The sequence below is a fragment of the Arachis hypogaea genome, chromosome 3, assembly GCF_003086295.3.
Source record: "Arachis hypogaea cultivar Tifrunner chromosome 3, arahy.Tifrunner.gnm2.J5K5, whole genome shotgun sequence".
In the NCBI taxonomy this organism is placed as follows: domain Eukaryota; kingdom Viridiplantae; phylum Streptophyta; class Magnoliopsida; order Fabales; family Fabaceae; genus Arachis; species Arachis hypogaea.
In genome coordinates this window covers 29,000,657-29,027,068 of record NC_092038.1, presented here as the reverse complement: position 1 = coordinate 29,027,068, position 26,412 = coordinate 29,000,657, and the positions used below count along the sequence as shown (strand labels likewise).

At 37.0% G+C, this 26,412-nt stretch overlaps 4 protein-coding genes across 4 annotated transcripts; 2 read left to right on the top strand and 2 right to left on the bottom strand.

Annotated features, from left to right (window-relative positions):
* Nucleotides 1-4,366: 4,366 nt before the first annotated feature.
* On the bottom strand, nucleotides 4,367-5,155 carry LOC140183359 (uncharacterized). Its single transcript, XM_072231772.1, has one exon. The coding sequence runs from the start codon at nucleotides 5,153-5,155 to the stop codon at nucleotides 4,367-4,369; it is 789 nt and encodes a 262-aa protein (XP_072087873.1).
* A 6,174-nt stretch (nucleotides 5,156-11,329) lies between these two features.
* On the top strand, nucleotides 11,330-12,154 carry LOC114927462 (uncharacterized). Its single transcript, XM_029297407.1, has one exon. It carries the CDS (start codon nucleotides 11,330-11,332, stop codon nucleotides 12,152-12,154), a length of 825 nt encoding a protein of 274 aa, XP_029153240.1.
* A 125-nt stretch (nucleotides 12,155-12,279) lies between these two features.
* Nucleotides 12,280-13,748, bottom strand: LOC140183358 (serine/threonine-protein phosphatase 7 long form homolog). The gene is made up of 2 exons (XM_072231771.1): nucleotides 13,536-13,748; nucleotides 12,280-13,026 (listed from the first exon to the last, which is right to left on the bottom strand). The coding sequence occupies exons 1-2, from the start codon at nucleotides 13,746-13,748 to the stop codon at nucleotides 12,280-12,282; spliced, it is 960 nt and encodes a 319-aa protein (XP_072087872.1).
* Nucleotides 13,749-14,053: 305 nt separating this feature from the next.
* Nucleotides 14,054-18,966, top strand: LOC112790063 (alpha-1,2-mannosyltransferase ALG9). Its single transcript, XM_025832288.3, has 10 exons — nucleotides 14,054-14,484; nucleotides 14,979-15,066; nucleotides 15,196-15,355; nucleotides 15,579-15,796; nucleotides 15,958-16,253; nucleotides 17,297-17,411; nucleotides 17,509-17,647; nucleotides 18,086-18,282; nucleotides 18,383-18,472; nucleotides 18,622-18,966. The coding sequence occupies exons 1-10, from the start codon at nucleotides 14,216-14,218 to the stop codon at nucleotides 18,751-18,753; spliced, it is 1,704 nt and encodes a 567-aa protein (XP_025688073.1). The 5' UTR covers nucleotides 14,054-14,215; the 3' UTR covers nucleotides 18,754-18,966.
* Nucleotides 18,967-26,412: the final 7,446 nt, after the last annotated feature.

Genomic DNA, 26,412 nt, shown 5'->3' with positions numbered 1-26,412 from the left:
GTGTTTATTTCATTCTTCTTTACCGTGCACTGTTTATCACTCACTCCATCCCCTTCCTTGCTTTAATTCTTTGGATTTAACTTACTTTCTCTTCCCTTTTTCAGAATGGCCACCAAGAAAGGCAAAGAGAAAGCTACCCCTAAACCCACAACAAGGAAAGGAACGAAGAGAGCATTAGTGGCAAAGCCTTCTTCAACTGCAGTCAAACCCTCAACAAAAAGAATTAAAAGGATTATCAAGGTTGATAAAAAAGAGATAGCCTTCCCAGCCAAGGACACTGCACGATTCCTAAATCGCTACTGTGAGCAGATGTTTCCTATTCTGGCAGCTCGAAATTACAACAATAAACACCTTTTTATCCTTCCGTCTCATATTGCTGAATTTGTTGAGCCATAAATTGCACAAAGACATTGGGGATTCTTACAGAGACCGCCACGACAGGTTAATCTTTCTTGGATTGTTGAGTTCTACTCCAACTTCTACCTGTCGAATCTGCAGTCCGTCTATTTACGCCAGAAGCAAGTCCCAATTACAGACGAGGCCATACAGCAAGCCCTAGATCTCCCACCTGCTCCAGAAGGATTGGACGCCTTTCAGAAAGCCGCAATCAAGCACCAGGCATACACCTTTGACTGGGACGCTGTTCTTAGAGTTATCGCTCGACCTGGCAGTAAATGGATCTTCGGATACCATCGTTCCTGTCCTAAAGGAATCTCGGCTTCTGCACTCACCTTAGAGGCTCACGTATGGGCACAGATTATGTCCCATTACGTCTTCCCGAGTACTCATGAGTCCTCCTTCACGGCAGACATGGCCGTTCTACTATGGTGCATCCTCACAGACCAGCCTCTTAATTTACCAAGACATATCCGGAATGCTATGGAACATGTGCAGATCGCGGACAACCTACCTTTCCCCGCATTGGTCTCTGATCTTATCTCAGCAGCCGGAGTATCCTACAGAGCTAGGGACACCAAAGTCATTCTTCCACGGGATGATCAGTATGTCCCTAACGGGAGATATCTCAGGCCACAGCTTGCCACTACCAGCCAGTCCACAGAGGATGCTGCAGCTCCTCCATCATCTACTAGTCAACTGCTGCATCAAATACTGAAGCGGTTGGACCAACATGAACAGAAAGCAAAGCTCCGAGAGCGCCGCAACCAACGCCGATTCAAACACCTCAGGGAGCTGCTTAGAGGAGATTACAGAGACTCCGACACCCCGGACTCCACTTTCTTCACCAGCACAGGGAGCCATGACGGCCCCGACTGTGGAGACACTGCTACCAGCCCACCACTGTTCCTGACAGATGGCACCGAGGACGGTGCAAAGCCTTAAGTGTGGGGAGGTCGGTCGGTACCTGACTTCCGGAGGTAATTTCTCTTCCCTAGCACCAATAAATTAGGATATTTTAGTTAGATTTTCTTTCTTTTATAGAATAGGATAAATTGCATAGTAATAGGTTAGTTGCATGCATGTTCTACTTGATTGCAAAGACAATAAGTTTCTTCTAAAAAGATATCTTTGGAACAAAATTTCACTAATTTTAATCAAAACTTTTATGATAAATTTGCTTGAAGTTGTATTTGGAACATGATTTTTGAGCTAAAAAATACACAACCTGTGAAGATTTGAGCCTTTATGCATGGTTACATTATTTAACCATAATTATTTTATTCTTGTGTGTTTACTTCTCTATGATTGTAATCTATATTTTATTTCATCCTATATGTCCAATATTTATTATGTTTATATGCTTGCATGTGATTGAGGCCATTATTTGTTTAAACTCACTTATCCAAATTAAGCTACCCTTTTTAATTACCTTTGTTAACCACGTTGAGCCTTTAAATCCCATTTGTTCTATATTTTACCACATTACTAGCCTTAAGCGGAAAAAAAAAACAATTGTATATCCTAAATTGAATCTTTGGTTAGCTTAAGATAGAATTGTGTATGCTAGTTAAGTATGGGAATTTGTGGGAACAAAAGTTATTAAGGGAATGTGTCATGATAATACAATGGGAATTTGGATACCTACTCATGTGAAACTATAAGAATTAAAAATCTATGTGCATTGATAAGCTATATTTATTTTTATGTCTATAAAAAAAATTTATCAATAATTAAATAAGGGGACAAAATTACCCCAATGCTGAATTAAAAATTCAAAGATCAATGCACATATGATAAAATTGATACATGAGTATGGAATGTAAAAGGGAATTCTGGGTAGCTAGGTATGAGTTCTAAGGTTATATAAAATATATAGGTTGGGTTAAAGCTTGGGTTAATTAAAGATTCAATTTATAAGCTCACTTAACCATATATGTATCCCTACCCTTACCTTGGCCCCATTACAACCTTGAAAAGACCTCATGATGTTTGCATTGGCATATTAACTGTTGTTGATTGGTTAGGAGAAAAACAAAAGTTAGAGAGCATGATTAGAGAATGATAGAGTGATTACCCTATACACTAGAGAGATTAGAGCGTACATACATCATCAGTGAGGGTTCAATGCTTGAATTTCCATGTTCCCTGCTTTCATGAGCTATCTTCTTACACTTTTATCTGTCTTACTGTATAATGATAGAATTAGTGGAATTTGATTTGTAATTGTTTTGAAGAGCTTATTTACTTTTGATCAAGTGGGCAAGAATCATATAGTTGCATTCATATATATAGGTTGCATTGCATTACATGAGTTTCTACATGTTCATACTTATTTATCTTATCTCCTTCAATTAAGCATGAGGACATGCTAATGTTTAAGTGTGGGGAGGTTGATAAACCATTATTTTATGGTTTATATTGTGTTTAATTGCGTGGTTTTATCATGATCCTTACCCACTTATTCATTAATTTAGCATACATTTATATTTCCTTCCTAAAATTATTACATGGTTGAAAACTGCTTCCTAGAGACTTTTTTATTATGCATTTTAGTTCTCCTTTATCCCATTCGATGCCGTAATCTGTGTGTTAAGTGTTTCAGGCTTTATAGGGCATGGATGAGTTAGAGAGTGGAAAGGAAGCTAGCAAAAAAATGGAAGGAACACAAGAAATTGAGGAGACAACCAGCGAGAAGTGACGCGGCCGCATGGCTCACGTGTTCGCGTGAAAGAGGAGAAATCGCAGTGACGGGGCCGCATGGCTCACGCGACCGCGCGGAATGGAAAAGCACAAGTGACGCGGAGGCGTGGACGACGCGAACGCGTGGCAAGGAAAAGCGCGAATGGCGCGTCCGCATAGACGACGCGATCGCGTGACGTGCGCGATCTGCATAATCTGCAGAATTCACTGGGGCAATTTTGGGCCCTATTTTGACCCAGTTTTTGGCCCAGAACAGCAGATTAGAGCCAGAGAACATGCAGAAACCAGGGAGAATAATTCATTCTATACAGTTTTTAGTTTTAGATCTAGTTTTTACTCCTCCTCTAGGTTTTTCTCTCTACATTCATAGTTTTTAGGATTTTATTTTTCTATCACTTTTTGCATTGGGATACTGAGAAGAGTTATTACCTCATCAAGATTTCGTCATCCCAGTTCGTTTTCTTTACTTGGCTTTACTCTTCCATGTCCTTTGCTTTGTTAATTTTACCATCGGAATATTTTTAGGATTATTTAATACAAGGATTACTTTCATTTTTAATTGATTATTTTTTTTATTTACAATGTCTTTCCTTAATTCCTTTTCATATGTTATGAATTTTACATTCACAATGAGCGAGTAGTTCCCTAACTTGATGGGGAGTTGATTGAAAGGAACCATTGAGTTGGAAGGCTTGAAAGAAAGATTATAATTGGGTTATTGTTGGCTTGCCCTCTAGTCACTAACACCAACCCCTTTTAATTAAGTGGGTTGCAACTTGTGAACGGGTATAGCATCCCAACTAGTTTGACTTTCCCTTACCTAGTAAGAGATAACTAAACAGGATAACCTTTAATTATCAATTAATCTAGAGAGTAATCCAACAACAGCGGGGCTTACAACTAATCAACTCCCAGTCAAGGCTATTATTTACATTATTCAAATTCTTCAATTTTATTTCCTGTTTACTCAACTCAAACCTTTTTGAAAACATCTAATTAATAAAATAGCACACTTTTCTACAACTCGTTGGGAGACGACCTGGGATTCATACTCCCAGTATTTTCATTTTAACTTCTGTGACACTTTTCTAAATTGATAAGTGGATTTCTGGTGAGTTAAGAACTATACTTGCAACGTATATATTTTAATAATTTTTAATTCACCAATTTCTGCACCATCAGTTATCTGCCATTGAACTAATCTATGTCTACATTCTTTCAACTTTTGGGCCAAGGAGAACATAGCAGAGCCTACTACTTCCATTTTTCACACTTCGCTGATAATTCTTTCGACATCATCTTCTCCACACCAACGTTCCTGGTATTTAAAACGCCTTTTACTATGCCAGGATTGAGGTTCAGTTTTCATCAAGTTAGGAGCATGACCCGAGCCTGATTCTGTGAGCCTGTGCACCACTGCATTCGGAAACTTCAGCTTCCATCCCATCCCTACTAAATAGCAGTCAAGCCTCTCCTTCACCAAATCCTCTCCTTGTCTTCGATTTGTCCACGTGAAAGGCCGCCCCACCATTCCAATATCCACTAATTCGTTGCTATTAATAAAATTAATGATTGTTGCAATGGTAGTTGCTGATTTTTGGTCTCCACCCTCCTTTTCCGCTTGACTTATTATAGCATTAAAATCTCCCGCTATTACCACTTTTCCTTCCAGTTGTTGACTCATTGTTGTAAGCTCCTCAAACTGTAAGGCTCGAATTTGTTCCGAATAGCTCAAATGGACACCAATGAACGTCCATACCCCATTGTTTCCGAACTCCTTAACTTCAGCTGCTACAAAGAATTCCCCGCTGTTTATAATTTGAACATTGATGCTATCCTTCCAAGCTAGCACAAGTCCTCCTGCCATTCCTGATGGATTAACAATATGCCAGTTTTCATAGCTGCATGCCCGGAGTTTTGCTTCCACCTGTTGAGCTTGGTTCTTTGTTTCACTTATGAACACAATCTCAGGGGAGTGGGATTTACATATCCCTTTTAGGGTGTGAATTGTCAGGGGTTTCCCCAAACCCCGACAATTCCAAACTATAGTTCTCATGGCGCCTTGGGTGCCATTTGTAGGCTGGCACCCTCCACCCCTTGTTCAGCTGCATTTTCATCCTCTATTCTTGCTTTCTTTGTAGATCCTTCAACTATACCACTCATCAACCTTTTTTTGGATCCAGCTTTAGTATCCAACCCTCCAGCACCTTGTCTTGCTAATTTTTTCCACTTCCTGCCTTCCTCTGTTGTGAGACATTGTCCAATAGTGAATTGCATAGGTTGTCTTTCATCCTCCTTGGCATTGAACTGACCAGCTATGGTAACCTCTATGCATTCTGTTCTAGAGTTGGCTGATTGAGGTGACTTAGGTGCTGTCTTGTTGCAAGCGTTTTGTGGTTTCAAACTTTGTTCCTCCTCTTGTATTAACATTCTTGCAAATTCCTCCAATAAGTAGTTTAAGGCCGACTTTTTCTTACATTGAGTAGCCTTATTTTGATTTTGGGCTGAGCTGTTCAATGTTCTTTCTCTTTCAGAGTTAATTCATATTCCCACTTGGCTGGCTTTAACCCATTCGCCAATGTCATCCTCTTTTAGCCTATCACTCTCTGTGTCCTTCAGTAGATCATGGCAGTTTTTCACCTCGTGCCCCAATTTTGCGCAGTAGGTACAGAACTTTCCAAGTCTCTCATAGCGCAATGCCACCTCTACCTCCTTTTTATTAGGTCATGCAACAATTAATTGATCCATCACTTTCTTGGTAGCTTCAATATTGATCTTGGCCTTTACAATCCTAGTTTCTCTGCCTCTCATCTGAAATTTACCTACCTCCAACACTGTGCCCAGCCTCTCTCCCAATTTACGTCCAACTTCGATGATTTTAAACGATTCTGGCAAACCCTAAAATTGAACCCAAACTAGAAAATTAGAAACAATCTCTTCATCACCGTTTTGATCTTCCTTCCATCTCTTGACATGGAGCACGTAATCCTTGAATAGCCATGGAGAACCACATTCAACATGCAAGACATCCACCTCTTTATTAAAAAAGAATTGGAAGTAATTGTCCCCTTTGTCACTCACGCTAAATTCCTCCGGATTTCCCCATATAGCCTTTAAAGCATTCCCCATGGTTCCAACTGAGAAGGTTTTGGAAGCAAAGAGTCTGCTATAGAGACTATTGGAGTAAGGGTTAATACTTTCTGATATGTCTTCCTCTTCCAGCAGAATCACATCCCTACCTTCTTTTCGGTTGTCTTCCTCGGTCAGATCTTCATCCCTCCTTGCCTCAGCCATGCAGATTATGTAGATTATCTTTGTCAAACTAGTAGTCAGAGATTTATGTTAAAATTTAATTGACGTTAATAGTGTAGTCTTGATGACAGCAAAAATTCTATTACAAACCCTAACAGAATACTAAAAAACCCTACAGAGCACTTGTCTTCCACTGAGTACATATATATTATGCCTATTATTATTAAAGTTATTTAATAAACTTTGATACACTTACCAAATTCCTAATGAACTAAATGATGATGACGATATGCACACTACTAAACCTAAAGGCTAAGGCTGCTAATAATAGTACTATTTATGTCAACAGGATAAAAGAGAAATAATAAATAAAAATTCAAGTCACCTTATTAGTATTAACATTAATCTAAACCTCTTCCACTTATATTAACCAACAAGAGCTTTTTAGTTTGGCAATTTACTATATTCATTTTATATATATATATATATGTAGAAGCCAAGCTACTACAAATAGTTTAGCCACTTTGGATAATTTATTGTATATAACCTATTAGGATAACATTTATCTATCTCTAATCATCCTCAAAGTAACTTGGCCTAAATTTCACAAAATTTATTATTTATTATCATTTGATATTTTAAACCCTAGATTAGCATATAATCAATCAAATTCTAAATCTTAAATTAACTTAACCCTAAATCCTAAATTAGCATATAATAATCAAATTTTAAATTCTAAATTAACATATAAATAAATCCTAAAATAACTTAAACAAAAAGAAAGAGGGACTATGGACCTTGAGGGGCAAAAAGGGAAAGAAGAATAGAGACAAAGGGAGAGTCGTGTCGATACTGCAGGGCGATGGCGTCGGTGCTGAATGGCAACGGCGGCGATGCGGTGATGCTGGCAGAGAAACAGAGACAAAGAGAGATAGAGTTACGGCGAATACCAGGGGAGAAGACGAACTGGCTAGTTTCTGTGAGAGGGGAGAGGCGGCGGCAAGAGATCGGGGCCAGGGTGGAGGGGCTGGAGCAGCGGGGAGGGGGAAGGGCTAGAGAAAGAAAGGGAGAAGAGATGTTAGAGAGAGAAAAAGTTTTTTGAAATGAAGGAGGTCAAGGTTCGCACTTTCAATTTTAGGGCTTATTACCATCGAATTTATCATCGGTAACTCATAATAGGTCACCAAAACGTATCGTTTTACTAAAATGGCTTACCGTTGGATAAATCTGACGGTAAAGCCCACGTTAAAGTTCATGCCTATTTCCTTTGTTTTGCCTCTAAGTATTACCGTTGAATTTATCATTGAAATCAAAAATTCGCTGGTAACGATTTGACTAAACAAATTCTATATCAAAACCATCTTTAAATCTGTTGGTAAAGTCGACGGTAATACGCAATATTAAATCTGACAGTACTCGACACATTTCTTGTAGTGATAATACAAGTGAATCAAAGACTGGTCTCATAATTACAAAAATGTCATTTGTTCTAAAGATGTAAATAAAAGAACTACTTAGATTACAATTCAAATAACTAAATTTTCTTATAAGACAGAAGAATAAAGAATAAAATAATCTAAGAACAAGAGAGATATGAAAATAACAGCACTTTGTTCTCAAAATCGTTCTTCTCTTTGTCTTCAAAGGTCCAAATCTATCTTATATAGACAAGGAGCATTGAAAATCTATTGAAAATTCTTCTTCTCCTGTGTCTCCACATTTCTTAAAGTAGTGTAGAAAGTCGAATCACTTTTAGTTTGTGTCAACGCCGTTTGCCAAGAATATAAACTTTGTATTGTACCTTGTTTAAGATGAAAGAAAGCTTCTCCAAATGACATACCTATTTTAGTATGCATTTTATGTTTGAATATTAGAAGCAGATCAACTTTTTTGAGGTTAGCAATTTTTCACTTTCAATCATTTCGCAAATGAAAGTAAAATGTGCAAAATTTTGAGATTCGTAATCTCATTTTTGAGGTATTTACTGGGCTTGTAATGTAATCAAATTTGCGTGAAACTAGTTCTAAAGTAACTACATAATTTCTGAAATATAATTTTGAGATAATCATGTTGTTCAATTTATCTTTTGAAATTGTTTTTAATTTAAATTTGAATTATTTAGATTTAGATAATAACTAATTTGATTTTAATAATTACAAAAAATTATTTAAGTCCTTGATACACTTAAATAAACGTTAGTTGGTACATTAATAACATCATTAAATTATATTTGAGTATATTAATCATTAAAATACTTTCTGAGATATAGTAAAATTAACATTCTCTTAGTCTATATAGATATTAAATTTTAATTAAGTTTAATACTAAATAAGGAGAAAAAAAAGTTGACATAGTTTTAAAATTAATTATAAAAAATAAATATTTAAATTAGTCTCCGAAAATTTTTAATTAAATACTTTATTTCTTATCAAATTTTTACTTTTAGATTTTTTTTAAAATTACTCACGTCAAATAAATTGATTATTTTATTATTTTTAATCAAATTTTTAATATAAATATTAGATAAATAAATTTTATTATAACACAATTAGATTACAACAATATTATTATAAAATAAATTAATCTAATTTCAAAATGACATTAAGAAAAATTATTAAGAATTTATAAAAATAAAAATTTGTTGAATTTAAAAATAATTGGTAAAAATTTATATGCAATCAATTTTACATAAAATTGATAATTAAGAGTAATATTTAATTATTTTTATTTATTAACTTTAAATAAAATTTACTGTAGCTGAGTTTTTATTAAAATAATTAAGTTTTTATTTGGGGCAATTTACTGATTTAAATAAAATGGTCGAAACCTTTACCTAAATGTGCAAAACGGATTGTTGTTACGTGCATGTGCAAAAACCCAATTCTATGTAATCCGTGACAACCCACCACGGTTTCCGAAATGTGCATAAACCGTAATAGGTCCCAGCGGTTTACGAAGGAGGCGTGGCATGCATAAACCGTGGTAAGTCACCACGGTTTATGAGGAAACTGAACTGGTCATAAACCCTTGCGGGTTACAACGGTTTATGTGGGTTCAATTATGGCCAGAAAACCTTGTAGGTTCCCACGGTTTACAATGACGGGAACTCTATATATATGTGGGTGATTCAAGCTCCATAAGAGATCATTCTCACAATGGCTAGTGAGGAAGAGAGTTTTCTTGCCTTAGTCCATTGCTCTGGGAAAATAAAAAAAAGCAAAAGCCATGGTGTGAAGTTTACCGACAGAGAACCACTGAGTATTTTTATCAGTTCGTCCATGAGTTTGTCATATTTGAAGAACATCATCTTGGAGAAGCTTGGCGTGTTGGGTAGCAAGTGGGTTAAAAAACTATTCTACAAGATTCCCATCGCGGTTGTCTCGACCGGTGTTCAGTATGATACCTTTGCGGTTAAGGCTGATGAAGATATTAGGGTTTTGTTCTACTGTGTAAGGAGTTTTTCGGAGATCAGAATCCATGAGTTGTTCGCGAAGTTGGAGGTTGGTGTCGATAGTTCTGGGGCATCCGCTCCAGTTCCTAGCCTTGCTGCCGCGGGTGGTGCATCTAGTTCGATGCCTGCGGTCAGACCGTATCTTCCGCCGGTTCAATGTCCTTCGTTTGCGGCTGATTTAGACTGAATGGAGGTTGTTGGTTCTGTACATTTGGAGAATGCAGCAGTCATTGAGCCTCCTCACGTTGTGGGCACCGGTGGTGGCCTGTTACCTTATATCGAAGACTTTGGTGGACCTGATCAAGTAGAGAATGCAATGCGTGACGATGAGTCTGACCAGGAGCCTGTTGATATCGTAGGTGACAGCGACGAGGACACAGGTGGTGATCCACATGCGCCGCATCGGCCTTCAAGTTCTGCTTCTCAGCAGTACCCTCCACACTTCTCCACACTAAACTTAAATGCTCTTGGTCAACAGGAAGACGGTGGTAACACAGTGGGGGGATCTTCTACAGAATTTCAGATTGGGCAATCATTCCAGAACAAAGATGAAGCTGTGCTGAGTGTCAAGGACTATAGCATCCGGTGAGGTGTTGAGTACAGAGTCATCAATCAGATCATTTGAAGTATCATGGAAAATGCAAGGATTTCGGCAAGGGTTGTAGTTGGTTGATTCGTGTAGCGCTTCGTGCACGAAAGGGCACTTGGGAGGTTAGGAGGTACAACGGGCCACACACATGCTTGGCAAGTTCTATTTCAAGTGATCACCATCAGCTGGATTACCACGTTATTTGTACGAGGATTGTTCCTTTGGTTAGGGCAGATGCTGCTGTTACGGTAAAGGTACTCCAACAAGCGACAGAAGCCGATTACGGTTTCAGGCCTAGTTACAGGAAGGTTTGGATGGCCAAGCAGAAGGCAGTAGCACAAATATATGGAGATTGGGAAGAGTCTTACACGGAGTTGCCACGTTGGATGCTAGGGGTCCAGTCGACAATGCCCGGAACAATCACGGTGTTGAAGACGTCTCCTGTTCGGATTGGTGGTGGGGTTGATGAGTCGACGGTGTACTTTCACCGGCTTTTCTGGACATTTCCACCCTGTATCGAGGCATTCCGGCATTGCAAGCCCCTCGTCAGTATTGATGGTACCCACTTGTATGGGAAGTATGGAGGGATGCTGCTGTTGGCGATAGCTCAGGACGGGAACTCGAACATCCTCCCGATAGCATTTGCCCTTGTGGAGGGCGAAAATGCAGAGTCGTGGTCATTCTTCTTGTCCAACCTCCGACAGCATGTGACTCCTCAGGAGGGTATCCTTGTTATCTCTGACAGGCATAATGGGATCAAGGCAGCGCTTAAGGCACCTGAGACTGGGTGGCTGCCTCCTCGGGCTTTCCGAGCCTACTGTATTAGGCATGTGGCTGCGAATTTCGCCCTAACGTTCAAAGGTAAGGACTCAAGGAGGATGTTGGTGAATGCTGCCTACGCAAAGACTGAAGCTGAGTTTTACTACTAGTTTAACATCATGCGGACTGAGAATCCAGCAATGTGTGACTGGGCCAACTGGATGGAGTATGACAAATGGACCCAACATGAGGATGGTGGTCGACGGTTCGGGCACATGACCACAAACATCAGTGAGTGTGTGAACTCCGTGCTAAAGGGAACTCGCAACCTCCCGGTCACATCGTTGGTGAAGTCAACTTACGGGAGGCTTGCTCAGTTATTTGTGGTACGGGGACAAACAGCAGAGGCACAACACGGATCTGGGCATGAATTTTGTCAGGCATTGGTCAAGGCTATTGATCGGAACCTCAGAGACTCTAGGTGCTTCACTGTGACGTTATACGACAGGCATCAGTCCGCGTACACCGTCGCAGAGACAACACCAACCGGGAGCTTCTCGCTGGGTAGCTATAGAGTTTCCCTTAAGAATCACCGATGCGACTGTGGCCACTTTCAGGCGCTGCATTATCCTTGTTGCCACGCCATTGCGTGTTGCGCCTACTCCCGGCTTAACTGGGCGTCATATGTTCACGAGGTGTATCGTATGAGTGAGGTGTTCAACGTTTACAGGCAGGGGTTTCTCCCACCTATCCCTGAAGGACTATGGCCTCCATATGTTGGGCCTACCATCATTCCTGACCCTAATATGCGGCGTGCTAAGGAAGGTCGTCCAAAGGCAACCAGGATCCGTGGAAGTATGGATCAGTCTCAGGAGAACCAGCCGAAGCGTTGTGGGCTATGCCGTCAGGCTGGGCATACGCGGAGGCTGTCACCAGCGAAGACAGAGTGGTGGAGGGGATGCCTAGATCTCATGTCGTCCAAAATACCTAGATCTCATGCCTAGATCTCTGTGCCCCTGCATCGTTCCTCGGCACAAATGTCGCCCACCTACAATTTTAAGTGAAATGATGTCAAAACAAAGAATAACACATGCTGTTTTTACAATTTATGAACGGATAGTCCTAAACCCTACCTGGAAGCAAGAGGAAACCCGAACCCGTCAAAACCAGTGGGCCTCAGAGTCGGAAACCTCCAGAAAATCCAAGACTGTAGTAGCTGTAGCGGCCCAGCCAAGTTAACGACGTTCCTGTTTGTCCCACGACAAAGACACCTATACAACCAGGCCAGTGCAGCCGATCCCCAGCTATATCTGCCCAAGTCGTCCAATGATGCCAAATAAGGCAACCACCGAAGGTGGACTCGGTTTGCGTTCTTGTCCGCAAACAGCTGAGACGACAACAGCATCAGGATATAAGCACGTGCGTATACACGCACGGTCTCATCAGTAGCATCTGCAGGGAGAACCCGGTACCTCTCGTGGAACCATGTGTAGCACATTGTCATCTGCTTCACTTTACTCTGTGGAGGTAACTCCCCAAACAACTCCCGGAACCACACCCATGCTGGTCTACCGTGTTCCATCAGATTCTCAAACTCAGTCAGGCACCCACTAACGGGTGCACCATCAATCGGCAAACCCAGCTGATATGCGACATCCTGCAAAGTAATGGTGCACTCACCAAACAGCATGTGGAACGTGTGGGTCTCCGGACGCCACCGCTCAATAAATGTGCTAAGGAGAGCCTCATCAACCCAGAACCACTGACTGTTTAGCCTAGCCAGATGATACAAGCCCGCGGTCTCCAGATACGGTATAATCCGGTCATGTAAGGGCATATTCTGTTGCCTCCTAACGGCGCTAATAACCCTACTAGGCTGCAAAACGTGGGTAACAAAATCCCTTAACATACAACCATTACTAACAACATCAAACATAATTTTCATAAAAATTATTAGAATCGTCACATTAAATTCATTGATTCTCTTATTGTGTAATAAACAATGAAACTACGAATACTATGCACTCATGATAAGATTAAAAATAAAGAAAAAAAATATTTTTCAATAAATTATTAACATTTATAACAAAATATTTTACAAAAATACTATTAACCAGACTAACAAAATAAATAAGCATGATGAAATATTTTTACTAACAATACCGATAATAATATTAACACTTACATAGACAATATTAGTAAACGTCTCACATTTTGATTTACAGTAACCATAATAATATCAATATTTATGTAAATAACATTAATCAGAATAACATTACAAATAAACATCATAAAATATTTTTACTAAGAATATTCCTAATAATATCAATATTTATATTAGTATGAATTTTAATAATAATAATAATAACAATAATACTAACTAACCTCTTCGTCGATATATCTTGCCACGTGAGCAACGCCATTTAGTCGGTACAAGCGATCCTCATCCTCCATTGGCTCCACCACCCACTCCTCCTTCAAACCTCCAAAGTTTTCCCAAATTCCTCTCAACACAAGAAGTCTTTCTTTTTTTTTGTGCTGATACAAATGATCCGTCTCAGGCTTCGGCGGATTAGGTATATATAGCACCACATACATAAACCGCGGTGGATTACCGGATTTTACGTGTAATCCATACTCTTCATAAACCGTGGTGACTTACCACGGTTTATGCATGCCACGCCTCCTTCGTAAACCGCTGGGACCTCCTACGATTTACATGACCAAAGTTTTTCCATAAACCGTCCCAGCCTGCTACGCTACGGTTTATGCACATTTCAGGAAACTGTGGTAGGTTGCCACGGATTACATAAAATTAAATTTTTGCACATACACGTAACGTTTTGCACATTTAGGTAAAAGATTCTGTCATTTTATTTAAATAAGTAAATTGCCCTTTTATTTGTTATAAAATGTAACAATTTCCCAAGTGTTACTTCACGGTGTAGTAGAAAATACCTTCCCCATTGGAGAAGGCAGCCAAAAGCAAACTCTTCGAGGTTGCGTTTCCCTTTCAAAAAACAAGCAGCAGCAAACACTTCATTTCAAAACTTCAGAATTCATCGATGGCCATGGTCACGCGTCAGAGGCGTTCCCAACCGTCGGATCCGTCGCCGTCAACGTACACGAAGCTGGACAAGGCGAACAAATCGGACGGCGGAGGTGCTGAGGATGAAAAAGGGTTAGGGTGGTTCCTCCCTTTTGTGGCTCTTGGAATGCTGAGGTACATGAGTGCCTCCTCCAACATCATCCATGACTGTGACGAAGTCTTCAACTACTGGGAGCCCCTCCATTTCCTTCTCTATAAAACTGGCTTCCAAACTTGGGAATACAGGTCCACTTTATTTAAATTAGTGCACTAATAGCTTCTATTTTTCTTATTTTTGTCATTGAAGAACGTTCTATTTATGTGATAAGCTGCCTTTGGATTCAATTCGGAGAGATTTTGACCCGCTGATAGAAAAATTAATTTGCATTTGAGAAGAGAAAGAAAACCATGTACATTTGGATGTGCATAGGTTGGGTTTTTCTCTGCGGCTTGCAGGAAATGATTGGGGTTTTTTTTTTGGGTAAACGATCACTTTAGTCCCCAGAAAGATTATGAAATTGGTGATAGCTTAGCCGTTAAAGAAAAAAAACGATTGTTTATTTCTTTCTTTCAAGAATTAAAATGTTAGCATCATGATCTTACCAAGTCTAAAATTGTAGTTTACTTGGTTTTCTTTTTAATAAATGAAAAAATCACTTGAGGATTGAAACTTCACTCTAGTCTCTTCACTTTGCTTTTGTGTCTCCATGATATTGACAAATGCTGTGTGCAAATTGCAGTTCACAGTTTGCTCTTCGATCTTATTTGTACCTTTTGTTTCATGAGTTGGTGGGTCGACCTGCTTCTTGGTTATTTGCTGAGGAAAAAGTAAGTCTCAAACCGGGCTAGTTGATTTGTTATATGGACTTGACAGTGCTTGGTGGCGATTTATTGATGCATTGAGTATTTAACTCTGTTGTCCATTCTGGTTATTGATGTGTCTTTTTTCTGTTGAAGGTGCGAGTATTCGTTGCTGTAAGACTCTTTCTCGGTCTTCTTTCAGTTATCACAGAAACTGTTCTTGTTGTAGCTCTTTCACAAAAGTATGGAAAACGGCTTGCTTCGTATGCGCTTGCAATGCTGTGCTTAACCAGTGGCTGTTTCTTTGCTAGCACAAGTAAGTGAAATCTTCCTGTATTCCAAACTTTGATATCTTAACATCTTTATTCTCTGTCTTTATGCATTCGATGATGGTTCTTACCTTCATGCAAAGACCAAATACCCTTTTTGAAACAAACTAACTGAATTGTCAGTCAACTATTAAGCTTTTTGAAATCAATGACCTGGGTTGAAATGTGGGATTAAGTTTTGCTAACTTTCTTCACTTTATCTGTTTGTAGGTTTCTTGCCAAGTTCGTTTTCCATGTATGCGATGTCTCTTGCATCAGGTTTATTTCTTCTTGACAAACCTGCAGCATCAGTTGCTGTTGCTGCTACTGGCGTGATACTCGGCTGGCCATTCTCAATCTTGGCTTTCCTTCCGGTCACACTTTATTCATTGTCTAGGAAATTTAATCGGGCATTCATTGCCGGGGCGGTTACATCGATTATTCTTCTTGTAAGTCTACTCAACACATAGAATTGTACCTACCAGTCACTTTTCTGGCCTGTAATTCATATGCTTATACCATCTAATATTGAACATAATATATAGATATGGATTTCACATTATTATTTATTCAATTTTGTCTCTATTGCAATGATTGCATCATTTTACAGGCATTGTCAATAGTTATTGACTTTCACTATTATGGAAGATGGACGTCATCCGTTTTGAATATTTTAATATACAATGTAGCTGGTGGTGGTGAAAGCCATCTTTATGGGACTGAAGGACCCCTTTATTACCTGAGGAATGGATTTAACAATTTCAACTTTTGTTTTCTTCTTGCTCTGCTATTCTTGGGAATTCTTCCCATTGCAAGGAAGAAATATGCACCAGACCTGTTGATTGTGGTATCTCCTATATATATTTGGCTGGGGTTTATGTCTTTGCAACCACATAAAGAAGAAAGGTATAGTAATAGTTCCACATGAGCTGGCGTTAAAAAATTAGTAGTTAATAATACTTTGTCAGTTGAGCAGAAATTTTGTATACTATTGCACTAGACACTACACACCAAGAAGATTATTGTAGTTAATGCCTTAATTTTTATGTATAGAATGGATATAAATCATGGTTCCACTGTGTTAGCAAATATTAAACTGTTAAATGTTTCATCTGTAAGTGGAAGTCTAGATGGGTGTTTAGAAAGAGTGGCATTGTTTACTAATTGGTTCACACACCTTGTTCTCCTGTTAATCCAAGTAGACAATGATTTGGTTTTTATGATTTTCACTATCCTGTGCATTGGTATAGTTCTTTATAACAGTTTCTGGCCATGGTTAATAAATGGTGGTGATAGGTTGATAGCCATTGGTAACCAGTGGTGGAACGAAAAACAGTGAATTACGAGTGCAGGTATGATCAGTGTGATATCTCCAGAACAAAGAAATATGAACAAAAGAAGGAAAAATGATAGAAAACCAATCCAAGAGTTCCTAGAGATACTCCGGTCTCCCAAATCTTCACCAAATAATTCCTTATTTCTCATTTAACCCCTGCACATAATATTTCTCATCCTAACCAAATCATGCAGATATCCGCTTTCTCTTTCTACGGCCACTCATAATTCTGTTAAGCACATGCTGATCCACAAACATGCTCCCAATATGCAAGTTTTAGCTAGCCTTGGTATCTTTTGTAGGTGCAGGGTACTCACCTTTCGTTCCTTTAGTGTCCTTTGAGATGAACTAATTATTTATTCTTATTTGATTGTATCATCATAAATATGTATACACAACATTAATAACTATTAGGACCCATGAATCAGTTAGGGTTGTTAGTTACTCTAAATAAATCAAAGAAGGGATTGGTTAGGTGTGGTTGATCGTCTTGGCCTATTACCAAAAATTTCCAATTCAGTAGAACATTCTGTACTCCATTTCTTTCTTTCCGGTACCAATTCTAGCAATAACTGACCTTTATTCATATTTTCCCTTGATACCTTTCATGAAGGTTTCTTTATCCAATATATCCGCTTATTTGTGTTGCTGCTTCAGCTGTCATTGAGAGCTTCCCTGATCTTTTCCGTGACAAATATAATCCACGTAGTGATTCTATACTGGTAAAGGTGAGATATAAGTTAACTTAGGATTTAGAAAGTTCTCTTTACATTAAATATCAAGTCAATGTAAGTGCATTATAGATTTCCTTCTTTCCTAATGCAGGCAGCCAAAATTCTGAGGCCGGTTATTCTTAGCCTTATATTATGTGCCTCTCATGCCCGTACATTTTCTCTAATTCATGGCTACTCTGCTCCCATGGAGGTTTACAAGATTTTAGAGCACCATGATGATGCAGGAACTGGTGAGTGTCAAATAGAATGGTGATTTTGTTTTCTTTATAATGGTCATTATAACATATATATGAATGATTCAATCTGCAAGGATTGTTATAGCTTTAGAAAGATTTCGGGAATGGAACTGATGGATGCTTAAGGGAAAAAGATTCTGTGTTTCACAAAGTTGCATGCTCATTGGTGGTGATTTCACTATTGAAAAAATGTACAGAAACTGGATGATAAATAATGCTCAAGATACTAAATGCCACATGCAATATTGACCCAAAGTGTTACTTCAATTTGCATCTTTATATTTGGTTATATTTAAAGTGTGCTTCAAGTTGAATCTATGCCCTCATATGCTAGTTTCCTTTTTAATTTCTGTATCAGACAAAGGCTAAAATCATTTAACATTTTGGGACAAACATCAGAATTATTAATTGTTTTGTTCCCTTAAATTTCAGGTTCTGTGCTTTGTGTTGGAAGCGAATGGCATCGCTTCCCATCATCATTTTTCATTCCTAATTATGTGAGTGAAGTTCGATGGATTGATGATGGGTTCCGAGGTCTTCTTCCCTTCCCATTTAATTCTACACTAGGTGGAACTGCATCGGCTCCGTCATATTTTAACAACAAGAATAAGGCATCAAATGAGCAATATGTATGTCCTCATTAATCTACAAAGGAACCAGATCAGTTGTTTGTTCTGTTGTCAATTTTTGCTAGAAGTAAACTAACCATCATTACCATTGATTTGACAGCTCCATGATATTGATGCATGTACTTTCCTTGTTGAGCTTCAGCTTAAGAGACCTTACCTGACTCGTGGAAGTGACATGTCAACTTGGGAGGTAGAAGTCATTCTGGAAATCATTTTTTGTCTTCAATACGATTTCAAAGTTTTCCATTATCGTTCTGTCTAACATATAATTTTTTTTGTTCTTTTTTATTTATTTATTGTTTCTTTCTCCTGATTGTTTGCATTTTCTATGCATATCAGGCTATTGCTGCAATACCTTATCTGGACAGGGAGCTTTCACCATCTTTGTATAGGTCCTTTTTCATCCCTTACCTGTGGCAAGACAAGAACGTTTTTGGCATGTATAAGCTGCTTAAAAGAATACCCAAATGATATGCAGTACTAAATAGTCCTTGAATATCCGGATTCAATTTTGTATTGACTTATTGTAACATCTAAAGAGAAATCATCTAGGATAAGATTAGAGCAAAGTGAAAAAGTGAGTTACCAGGATAACCATTTTTTGGTTGAGACTTTAAGTTTGTAGAAACATAGAATGTAGGTTGTCCCACTTTCTACAATGAATATTGAATTTAAGTTCTAACATACCTTAGACTTTTGCCATGTTCACATGCTAATATTCTTTACTTATTTGAGCTAGCTTTCTCTTTTTCATCCAAACTGCAATGTTTGAATTTTCAATACAATATTCTCCATATGTAACTGAGTTAATCAGCTTTATCCTCATATACCTCCTGTACTGTTGTTGCTATCAATTTTGATTTGTCTTAGAATGTGGAATACTATGTTCTCATATTTCCTAATTCTTAGTCAACCTTGTTATGAAGTAATGGTAAATGGTTAACTAGTTGGTAGCCACAGGCTTTGCCTAGGTTTTAGGCTATGTTGGGAAGAGTAAATATAGAGAATGGCATGGAAGGTAAAAATAAAGCCAACTAAACCATGTTTGGAAGTGACTTTAATGAAGGGAGGCATAGTTAGTGTGTTTACTTGTTTTCACTTTTTTTGCAACACAAATTGTGAAACACAATATTTGAAAGCGAAAATATAAACCAAAAAGGTCATGAGAATTGGTTCTCCAAATAACATTGCTTCTTTCTCCCTTTCCCTTCGTTGATCATATGCACTTCTTTTGATGTCTCAGTATACCCATAATGTTTTACATTGTTCGGGGTAGCTTGACTTAATTAGTGATGTCATTGATGTGTGGCATTTTCCCCTAAGCTCCCTAAGATGGTGTTTGGTTAGTGTTTATAACTTTATATCTATCAAACATAGAGACAGTAATTCACGTCAACTATTTGTTTGTTGAAACATATACTTTTGTTAGACATGGTGACGCACAAAATACATATCTTCAATATCCTTCTTTAAAGTTGGGACATGGAGACAATTCATAAGACACAAATTTTTACCATTTTGTTTTTTCCTTCTCCTTCTTTCCTCCTCACTACTCCTATTATTGCTCTTCTCTCCTCACTGTTCCATCCACCACCACTGCCATTGTATCCTCCTCTCTTCGTCCTCCCCGTCTCACTCTCCACCACTTGTCCAAATCCACTGTGTCTGCTCCTCCTTCATCTAGATCCGCCACCTTTTCTTCCTCCTCTATGTTTGCTTCTCTTCCTCTTCCCTGAGCCCACCGACCGTCACGTTTTCCTAATTTACGTCGCTTCCCCTTTGCCATATCCACCTCTGCCTCTCTTCCTCTTTGTGTTGCCCACCACCGTTGCATTCACAGATCTGTGCCCGCCTTCACTTCACCACATCCACCTCCGCCGACTCAACCTTCGTCCCCTCCATCTCACCTTCGTTTTCTTTTTTTATTTAAGTATCATTAAAGGATTCAAAATGTCTAAGTTCACCAAATATGACGGAAGTGGCAATCCACTTTTTTATTTGAAGAGCTATTGCACCAAAATGGCAATTTGGTCCAAAGAAAAAAAAAATCTTATTAGCTTCTCTCATGAAAGCTTAAGAAGACTCGCTTTGGAATGATATATTCAATTAGATCACTCTAAGATATCTAGTTAGAAAGATCTGACTGAAAAATTCGCGAGTCAATATAATTTTAACTTAGAATCAGCACCGACTCATGAACAACTAGTTATGCAAAACAAAAAAAATTGATGAGCCATTTAGACTATATGTCCAAAGACAGAGATCTCAGGCGACATAGGTACAACCTCCTCTTACTGTGTTAGAAACATGTTCACACTTTTTGGGAAAGTTGCAATCTCCATACATTGGAGACATGGTGGGAGCAACATATGAAGATTTTGCACGCCTTACAACAACTAATCATTGGGAACACAATTGCTGATCATTTGGTTTGAAAATGCCATTGGAGAACCATGATCATCCTCTCCCGAATTGCTTGATAATGAAATTAGGGCAGTAGATGATTTGGTTAATCCAAAAACCAAATATGTTTTTGGGTTAGCCAAAAATATAATTTGGTTAATTAACTAAATTAATCTTATATGATAAAACTGGTTATTAATCGGTTAGAAAATTTAAAAATTGGTTTTTAATCGGTTATAAAAATAAAAACCAATTTTAAAAAATAATCGATTTTCTTAAAAAACTGGTTTTTATTAGGGGTGTTTGCGGTGCGGTTTGGATCGGTTTTGAGTCGAAAACTAATTTTGCTTGCGGTGCGGTTTGGATTGGATGACTTTAAAAAAAAATCCGATCCGATCCGATCCAATTTCAAGCGGTTTGGATTGGATTGGATTTGCGGTTTTGTAAATTAAAAAAATTAAATACATATAACAAGTCTTAACATCAAATTTTAAATAATCAACAATAACATAACAAGTCTCAACAATATCTTTAAAGGCCAACAATAACATAACAATAGAAATAAAATTATAAGTTAGTTAAAATAAATAAATAAATAACATTTTGAACATAAAATATTTATTAAATAATAATAATACTGAATAATATAAAAATGTATAACAAATTGAACATGTTATAAGTATAATTGTAAATATAATAATAAAATAATAATATTATAGTACATTGTGCGGTTTGGATTGGATTGGATCGGTTATGAAAAGTAGATCCGAAATCCGATCCGATCGAGTGGTTTGTAAAAAATAGAATCCAATCAAATCCGAATTAGTGCGGTTTTAATCGATTTTCAGTTTGGATTGAATTGGATGAACGGTTTAATTTGGATCGGTTTGGATTTGAACACCCCTAATTTTTACATTAAAAAAATGGATTTTTCAAAAACCAAAACTAAAAACCGGTTAAAAACCAATTTTTACAAAAAAATTGGTTAATCAATTTGATCACAAGAGTTGCATAAAATTTAGTTTTGGTTTTGGTTAACCGGTTAAAAATCAGTTTTTAAAATTTGGTTTTGCTTAACTACTTTTTAATAATATGAATATGATTTTTAAAATTGTTTTATTAAATTGGTTAACTAAGATGTAGTTATGATTTTTTAACCGGTTAACTATAATTTGGTTATCTTTTGTACACCCCTAAATGAAATGGTAGTGGTACAAGTTGACGAAGTAAAAGATGCAATGTGTAAGACATACTTCAATGGAACTATTAATATGCATGGAAGTGGAATTGGTGTTGTGATTGTTTCACCCACTAGAAAGCAGTATCCAATCGCTATAAAATTGGATTTTGAATGCACCAACAATATAGTTGAGTTTGTAGCATGCGTGAATGGTTTATGTCTTGCGATCAACTTGGGAATCAAACAATTAGAAGTTTTGATGATTTTTCACTTATCATTTATAAAGTAAAAGGAAGATGAAGTACAAAAAATCCAAAATTAATTCCATACCAAAAGTAATTGATAAAGATGATTGAGGAATTTGATGAAATATATTTTCACACTTGTCTCGAGGTAAGAATCAATTTGTAGACGCTCTAACAATCTTAGCTATGATGACTAAATTAGAAGTCCGTTCTAATGTCATACCAATCCAAGTAAAAACACAAAAACTTTCACTATGAAAATATATCGAATAGGAAATAGATGGTAATCCATGGTACTGTGATATCAAGCAATACATCAAAGAAAGAAAATACCTGCCAAAGACAAATGAATCGAGTAAAAAGATCATTTGATGACTGGGAATGGCCTTTTTCTTGAGTGGAGAAATTCTCTATAAGAGAAGTTTTGATGACACACTTCTCAGATGTGTAGATGCTTGCGAAGTCATTATCATTAGAACTGAAGTCCATGAAGGTAGTTGTGAACCCATACCAATCGTCAAATGATAGCACAAAAGATTTTAGTAAGTAGTTATTATTGGTCCACCATAGAAGCTGATTGCATTGCTTACATTATTCGAAAATGTCACAAATGTGAGATGCATGCTGATAGAATTAATGCCCTCCATTCCCATTGCATAACATGATATCAAAATGGTCTTTCCAATGTGGGGTATCCATATTATCGGACCAACCCTAAGGCTTCAAATGGTCATCGATTTATCCTATTTGCAATTGATTAATTCACCAAATAGATTGAAACGATACATTTACTAGCTTCACTCAGAAAGTATTCATCAAGTTCATGAAAAAGGATCTCATTTGTAGCTATGAGATACCAAAAAGGATCGTTATTGATAATACTCCAAATCTCAATGACAATGAAATTCCTAGATTTTTGGAATAATTCAATATCTAACATCTTAATTCAATTCTTTATGAGCAACAAATGAATGGTGCAGTTGAGAATGACCTATTTCTTTTAAATCTCGAAAAGCTCATATCCAGTTGGCTTTACTTATTTATTTTTATATATATATTTTTTACTTTTTATTAGGTTACTAATATCCATATCTAGTTGGTTTTGGCCATTTCTTTCAAATCACCAAATTCATATGCAATTAGCTCTGATTTTCTTTACTTATTGTCAGGTCCTCAAATATAAAGAAAATTCTACTGTGCTGAACCAAAGATCCTTCGACACCCGCGGATGTTACGTGTTTTGGCCACAGTTAGAACACGTGTATAGAGAAAAGTAATGTCGTTCTCAATATAGTGGATGGTGATCTTAAGAAAAGTCACGGTAGACCTCGCAGTTGGCAGGGTCTGTGACAGTTATCCGTGCTTAGCAAAAGATTTATTGATGATAATGAATGTAGTTAACAATAATATAATTGGGGTAATTGATTTTTTTTTTTATTAAATGGGCAGGCCGTTAAATAATTATCTAGATGGGTCTTGGATATTGAACATGTAGATGTGTTGGTCTGGAGGAAAAAGATCCAATGGTGTGAAGGAAAAAAAAGATTGAACATATGGGTAAACGTAATGCATGCTTAATTAACTTTTATGTTTAAGTCCAGTGTTAGAAATAGTCTGTTTTTCTGTATGTCATATTTTTTATGTTTTAAAATGTCTAAATCGGTGCAAGGGGTTGTTTTTTGCATTTTAACTTTATTTTTAACAAAAGATAAAGTAATCTTACAGTTAGTTAGTTGATTGTGTGTTTTAATTAAAAAAGGTTAAATGAATGTTAGATATAAACAGTATTCTAAAATTCAAATAGTCGAATGAGTTTTAAAATAATGAATCATCGAAAAAGTCGTTTCCAATATTATACATGATTAAGAAAAATGCAATTTAGTATTTGTAGATATCTATAAACAATAATATTAAAATAATTATTTAATATCTTAATAATATATTAAAGGGGAGAATAAAATTATGAATAATTTTTGTAATTATATTATAGCAGTTGGCATTTTCATACATTAGATTAATCATTTGAGATTTATTTGATATATGTTATAACAATATATGTAATTAAACTAAATTGTTTATATATTTTAAAAATTCATATTATATTGCATAGGGCAAATCACAAGTGACGAAGAGTGTGGGTGAAGCTGACGAGTTGGGTCCTCTTTTTTTTTTGGTATAATATTTTCCCCAAGCCCATTCAACTTTTTTAACCAAACTGAGGCCCGAGCGTTAAAAACCAAAAACCAATTACATTACATTATATTTAATCTACAATTAATTAGTTTACTGTTACTTTTAATCTATTTGATTAAAAACCTCGATTTTCGTATCCCTACTAAATTGTGGGACCTTCTATTGTATTCGACTGTAACACATGTAAAAACAGTAAATATTTCAATAGGACACGTGTTTTCACCACATCGAGACAAACAAGAGCAACACCTGCTAAAAAATCTTTCTTTCAGCATAGTAGCATCTCCTCAAATATAAACAAATTATTCATTTTTACAAATAAGCAACAAATAAAGAGGGATAGGTATGAATACAGTATTTTGTTTATATTTGAGGACCAAGAAGTTATTCACTCCATGGGGCACAAAAAAAAAGTAGAAAAGGGTGGATGGCTATTAAGAGTGGATAGCTATTAAGATTGATTTAGAAAAGGCTGATGATAGACTGAAGTGGTCGTTTGTCAAGGACACTCTAATTAATGTAGGTATTCCAGAGCATACTATTAATTTAATTTATTGTTGCATCTCGACTGTGAAATGAGAGTTTTGTGGAATGGAGAAGCTCTAGACTAATTCAATCCGTCTCGGAGAATCCGTCAAGGCAACCCCTGGTGCGGTACAATCACAGACTAACCGACAAGTGCACCGGATCGTACCAAGTAATATCTCAGGTGAGTGAGGGTCGATCACACGAGGATTGATGGATCAAGCAACAATAATTGAGTGATAGACTTAGTCAGGCAAACAGAAAGTAATGTTTGGGCAATATAAAAGACATTAAATAATATATAGAATATTAAAAGAAGGCAAGTAAATAAATTGGGAAGAAAATATAGATAAAATAGTTAAGGTTTCAAAGTTATCTATTCTTCCGGATTAACTTTTCTTACTAACTATTTTAATCATGTAGGATTTAATTTATGGCAAACTATATGTGACTAGACCCTAATTCCTTAGACCTTTCTAGTCTCCTCTAAAATTTATTAACTGCCAATTCCTTGGTCAATTAATTCCAATTAGAAGCTGCATGATCAAATTCTAGTTTATATGCCACAAAAATTCTAATTACCCAAAAATAAAAGGATTATATGTCACGTATCCCGTTAAATCCAGATAATTAAAATTTAGGAGAATATGTTTTCAAGCTGTTGTTCAAGTAAAGAGCTTTTCCAAGTTTTACAAGAACTCAAATAGAAAGAGGATCAGACTTCCGTTCCACCCAGATTCATAAGATGAAGAGCGAAACAATTCTTAAATTATAAATCCACCCATGAATTAAAATAGAAAAAATAATAAAATCAATCCATACAAATAGATAGAGCTCCTAATCTTAACAATAGAGGATTAGTTGCTCATGGAATGTGGAATGTAAATTTGTATAGAATTTCCTAATGGAATCTCTCAATAGAAGAGAAGTCTATCCTTTTTATAACTAATCCTAATTAATTTAAAATCTAATTTATAAAATTAAAATAATATCTTTTCCTATTTTAAAATCAAATTTGAATTTAAATTAGAATTAACCAACTAGTCTTCAGTTGATGGGTGGAGACCACTTGTTTTGTCCATTCTACAGCTTTTAATATGTGTTTTCTGGGTTGAGCTGAGTCAAAATAGCCCAGAAATTGCCCCCAGTATTTTTCTGCGTTTTCTGCACGTGGCACATGTCACGCGTATGCGTCAGTCACGCGTACGCATCGATGGTCTTTTCCGCAAGTTACGCGCACGCGTCGCTGAGCAAATCTTCAAATCACGCGTACGCATCAGTCACGCGCACGCGTCGTTATGGAAAGCTCCAAATCACGCGCACGCGTCAGTCACGCGTACGCGTCTCTCCTCGCTGCCATCTCCTTTGATTCTTGTGCTGCAGAAACTCCATCAAATTCCGTCGAATGCTACTTAAAATAAACAAAATTACAAAAGACTTAAAGTAGCATCCGTATTGGTTAAAAGACAATTAATTCTTTATTAAATTCAACAAATTAGATGCAAATTCACTAGGAAAAGATAGAAAAGATGCTCATGCATCACAACACCAAACTTAAACTGTTGCTTGTCCTCAAGCAACCAA

Coding starts and splice junctions, on each gene's coding strand:
- LOC140183358 (XM_072231771.1), bottom strand. CDS start 13,748: ATGTATGTGGTGCTATATATACCTAATCCGCCGAAGCCTGAGACGGAT. Junction 13,027..13,535: donor CAAGATATATCGACGAAGAG/GTTAGTTAGTAT, acceptor CACGTTTTGCAG/CCTAGTAGGGTTATTAGCGC.
- LOC112790063 (XM_025832288.3), top strand. CDS start 14,216: ATGGCCATGGTCACGCGTCAGAGGCGTTCCCAACCGTCGGATCCGTCG. Junction 15,797..15,957: donor TTACATCGATTATTCTTCTT/GTAAGTCTACTC, acceptor ATCATTTTACAG/GCATTGTCAATAGTTATTGA. Junction 17,648..18,085: donor CCATGATGATGCAGGAACTG/GTGAGTGTCAAA, acceptor CTTAAATTTCAG/GTTCTGTGCTTTGTGTTGGA.
- LOC114927462 (XM_029297407.1), top strand. CDS start 11,330: ATGCGGACTGAGAATCCAGCAATGTGTGACTGGGCCAACTGGATGGAG.
- LOC140183359 (XM_072231772.1), bottom strand. CDS start 5,155: ATGAGAACTATAGTTTGGAATTGTCGGGGTTTGGGGAAACCCCTGACA.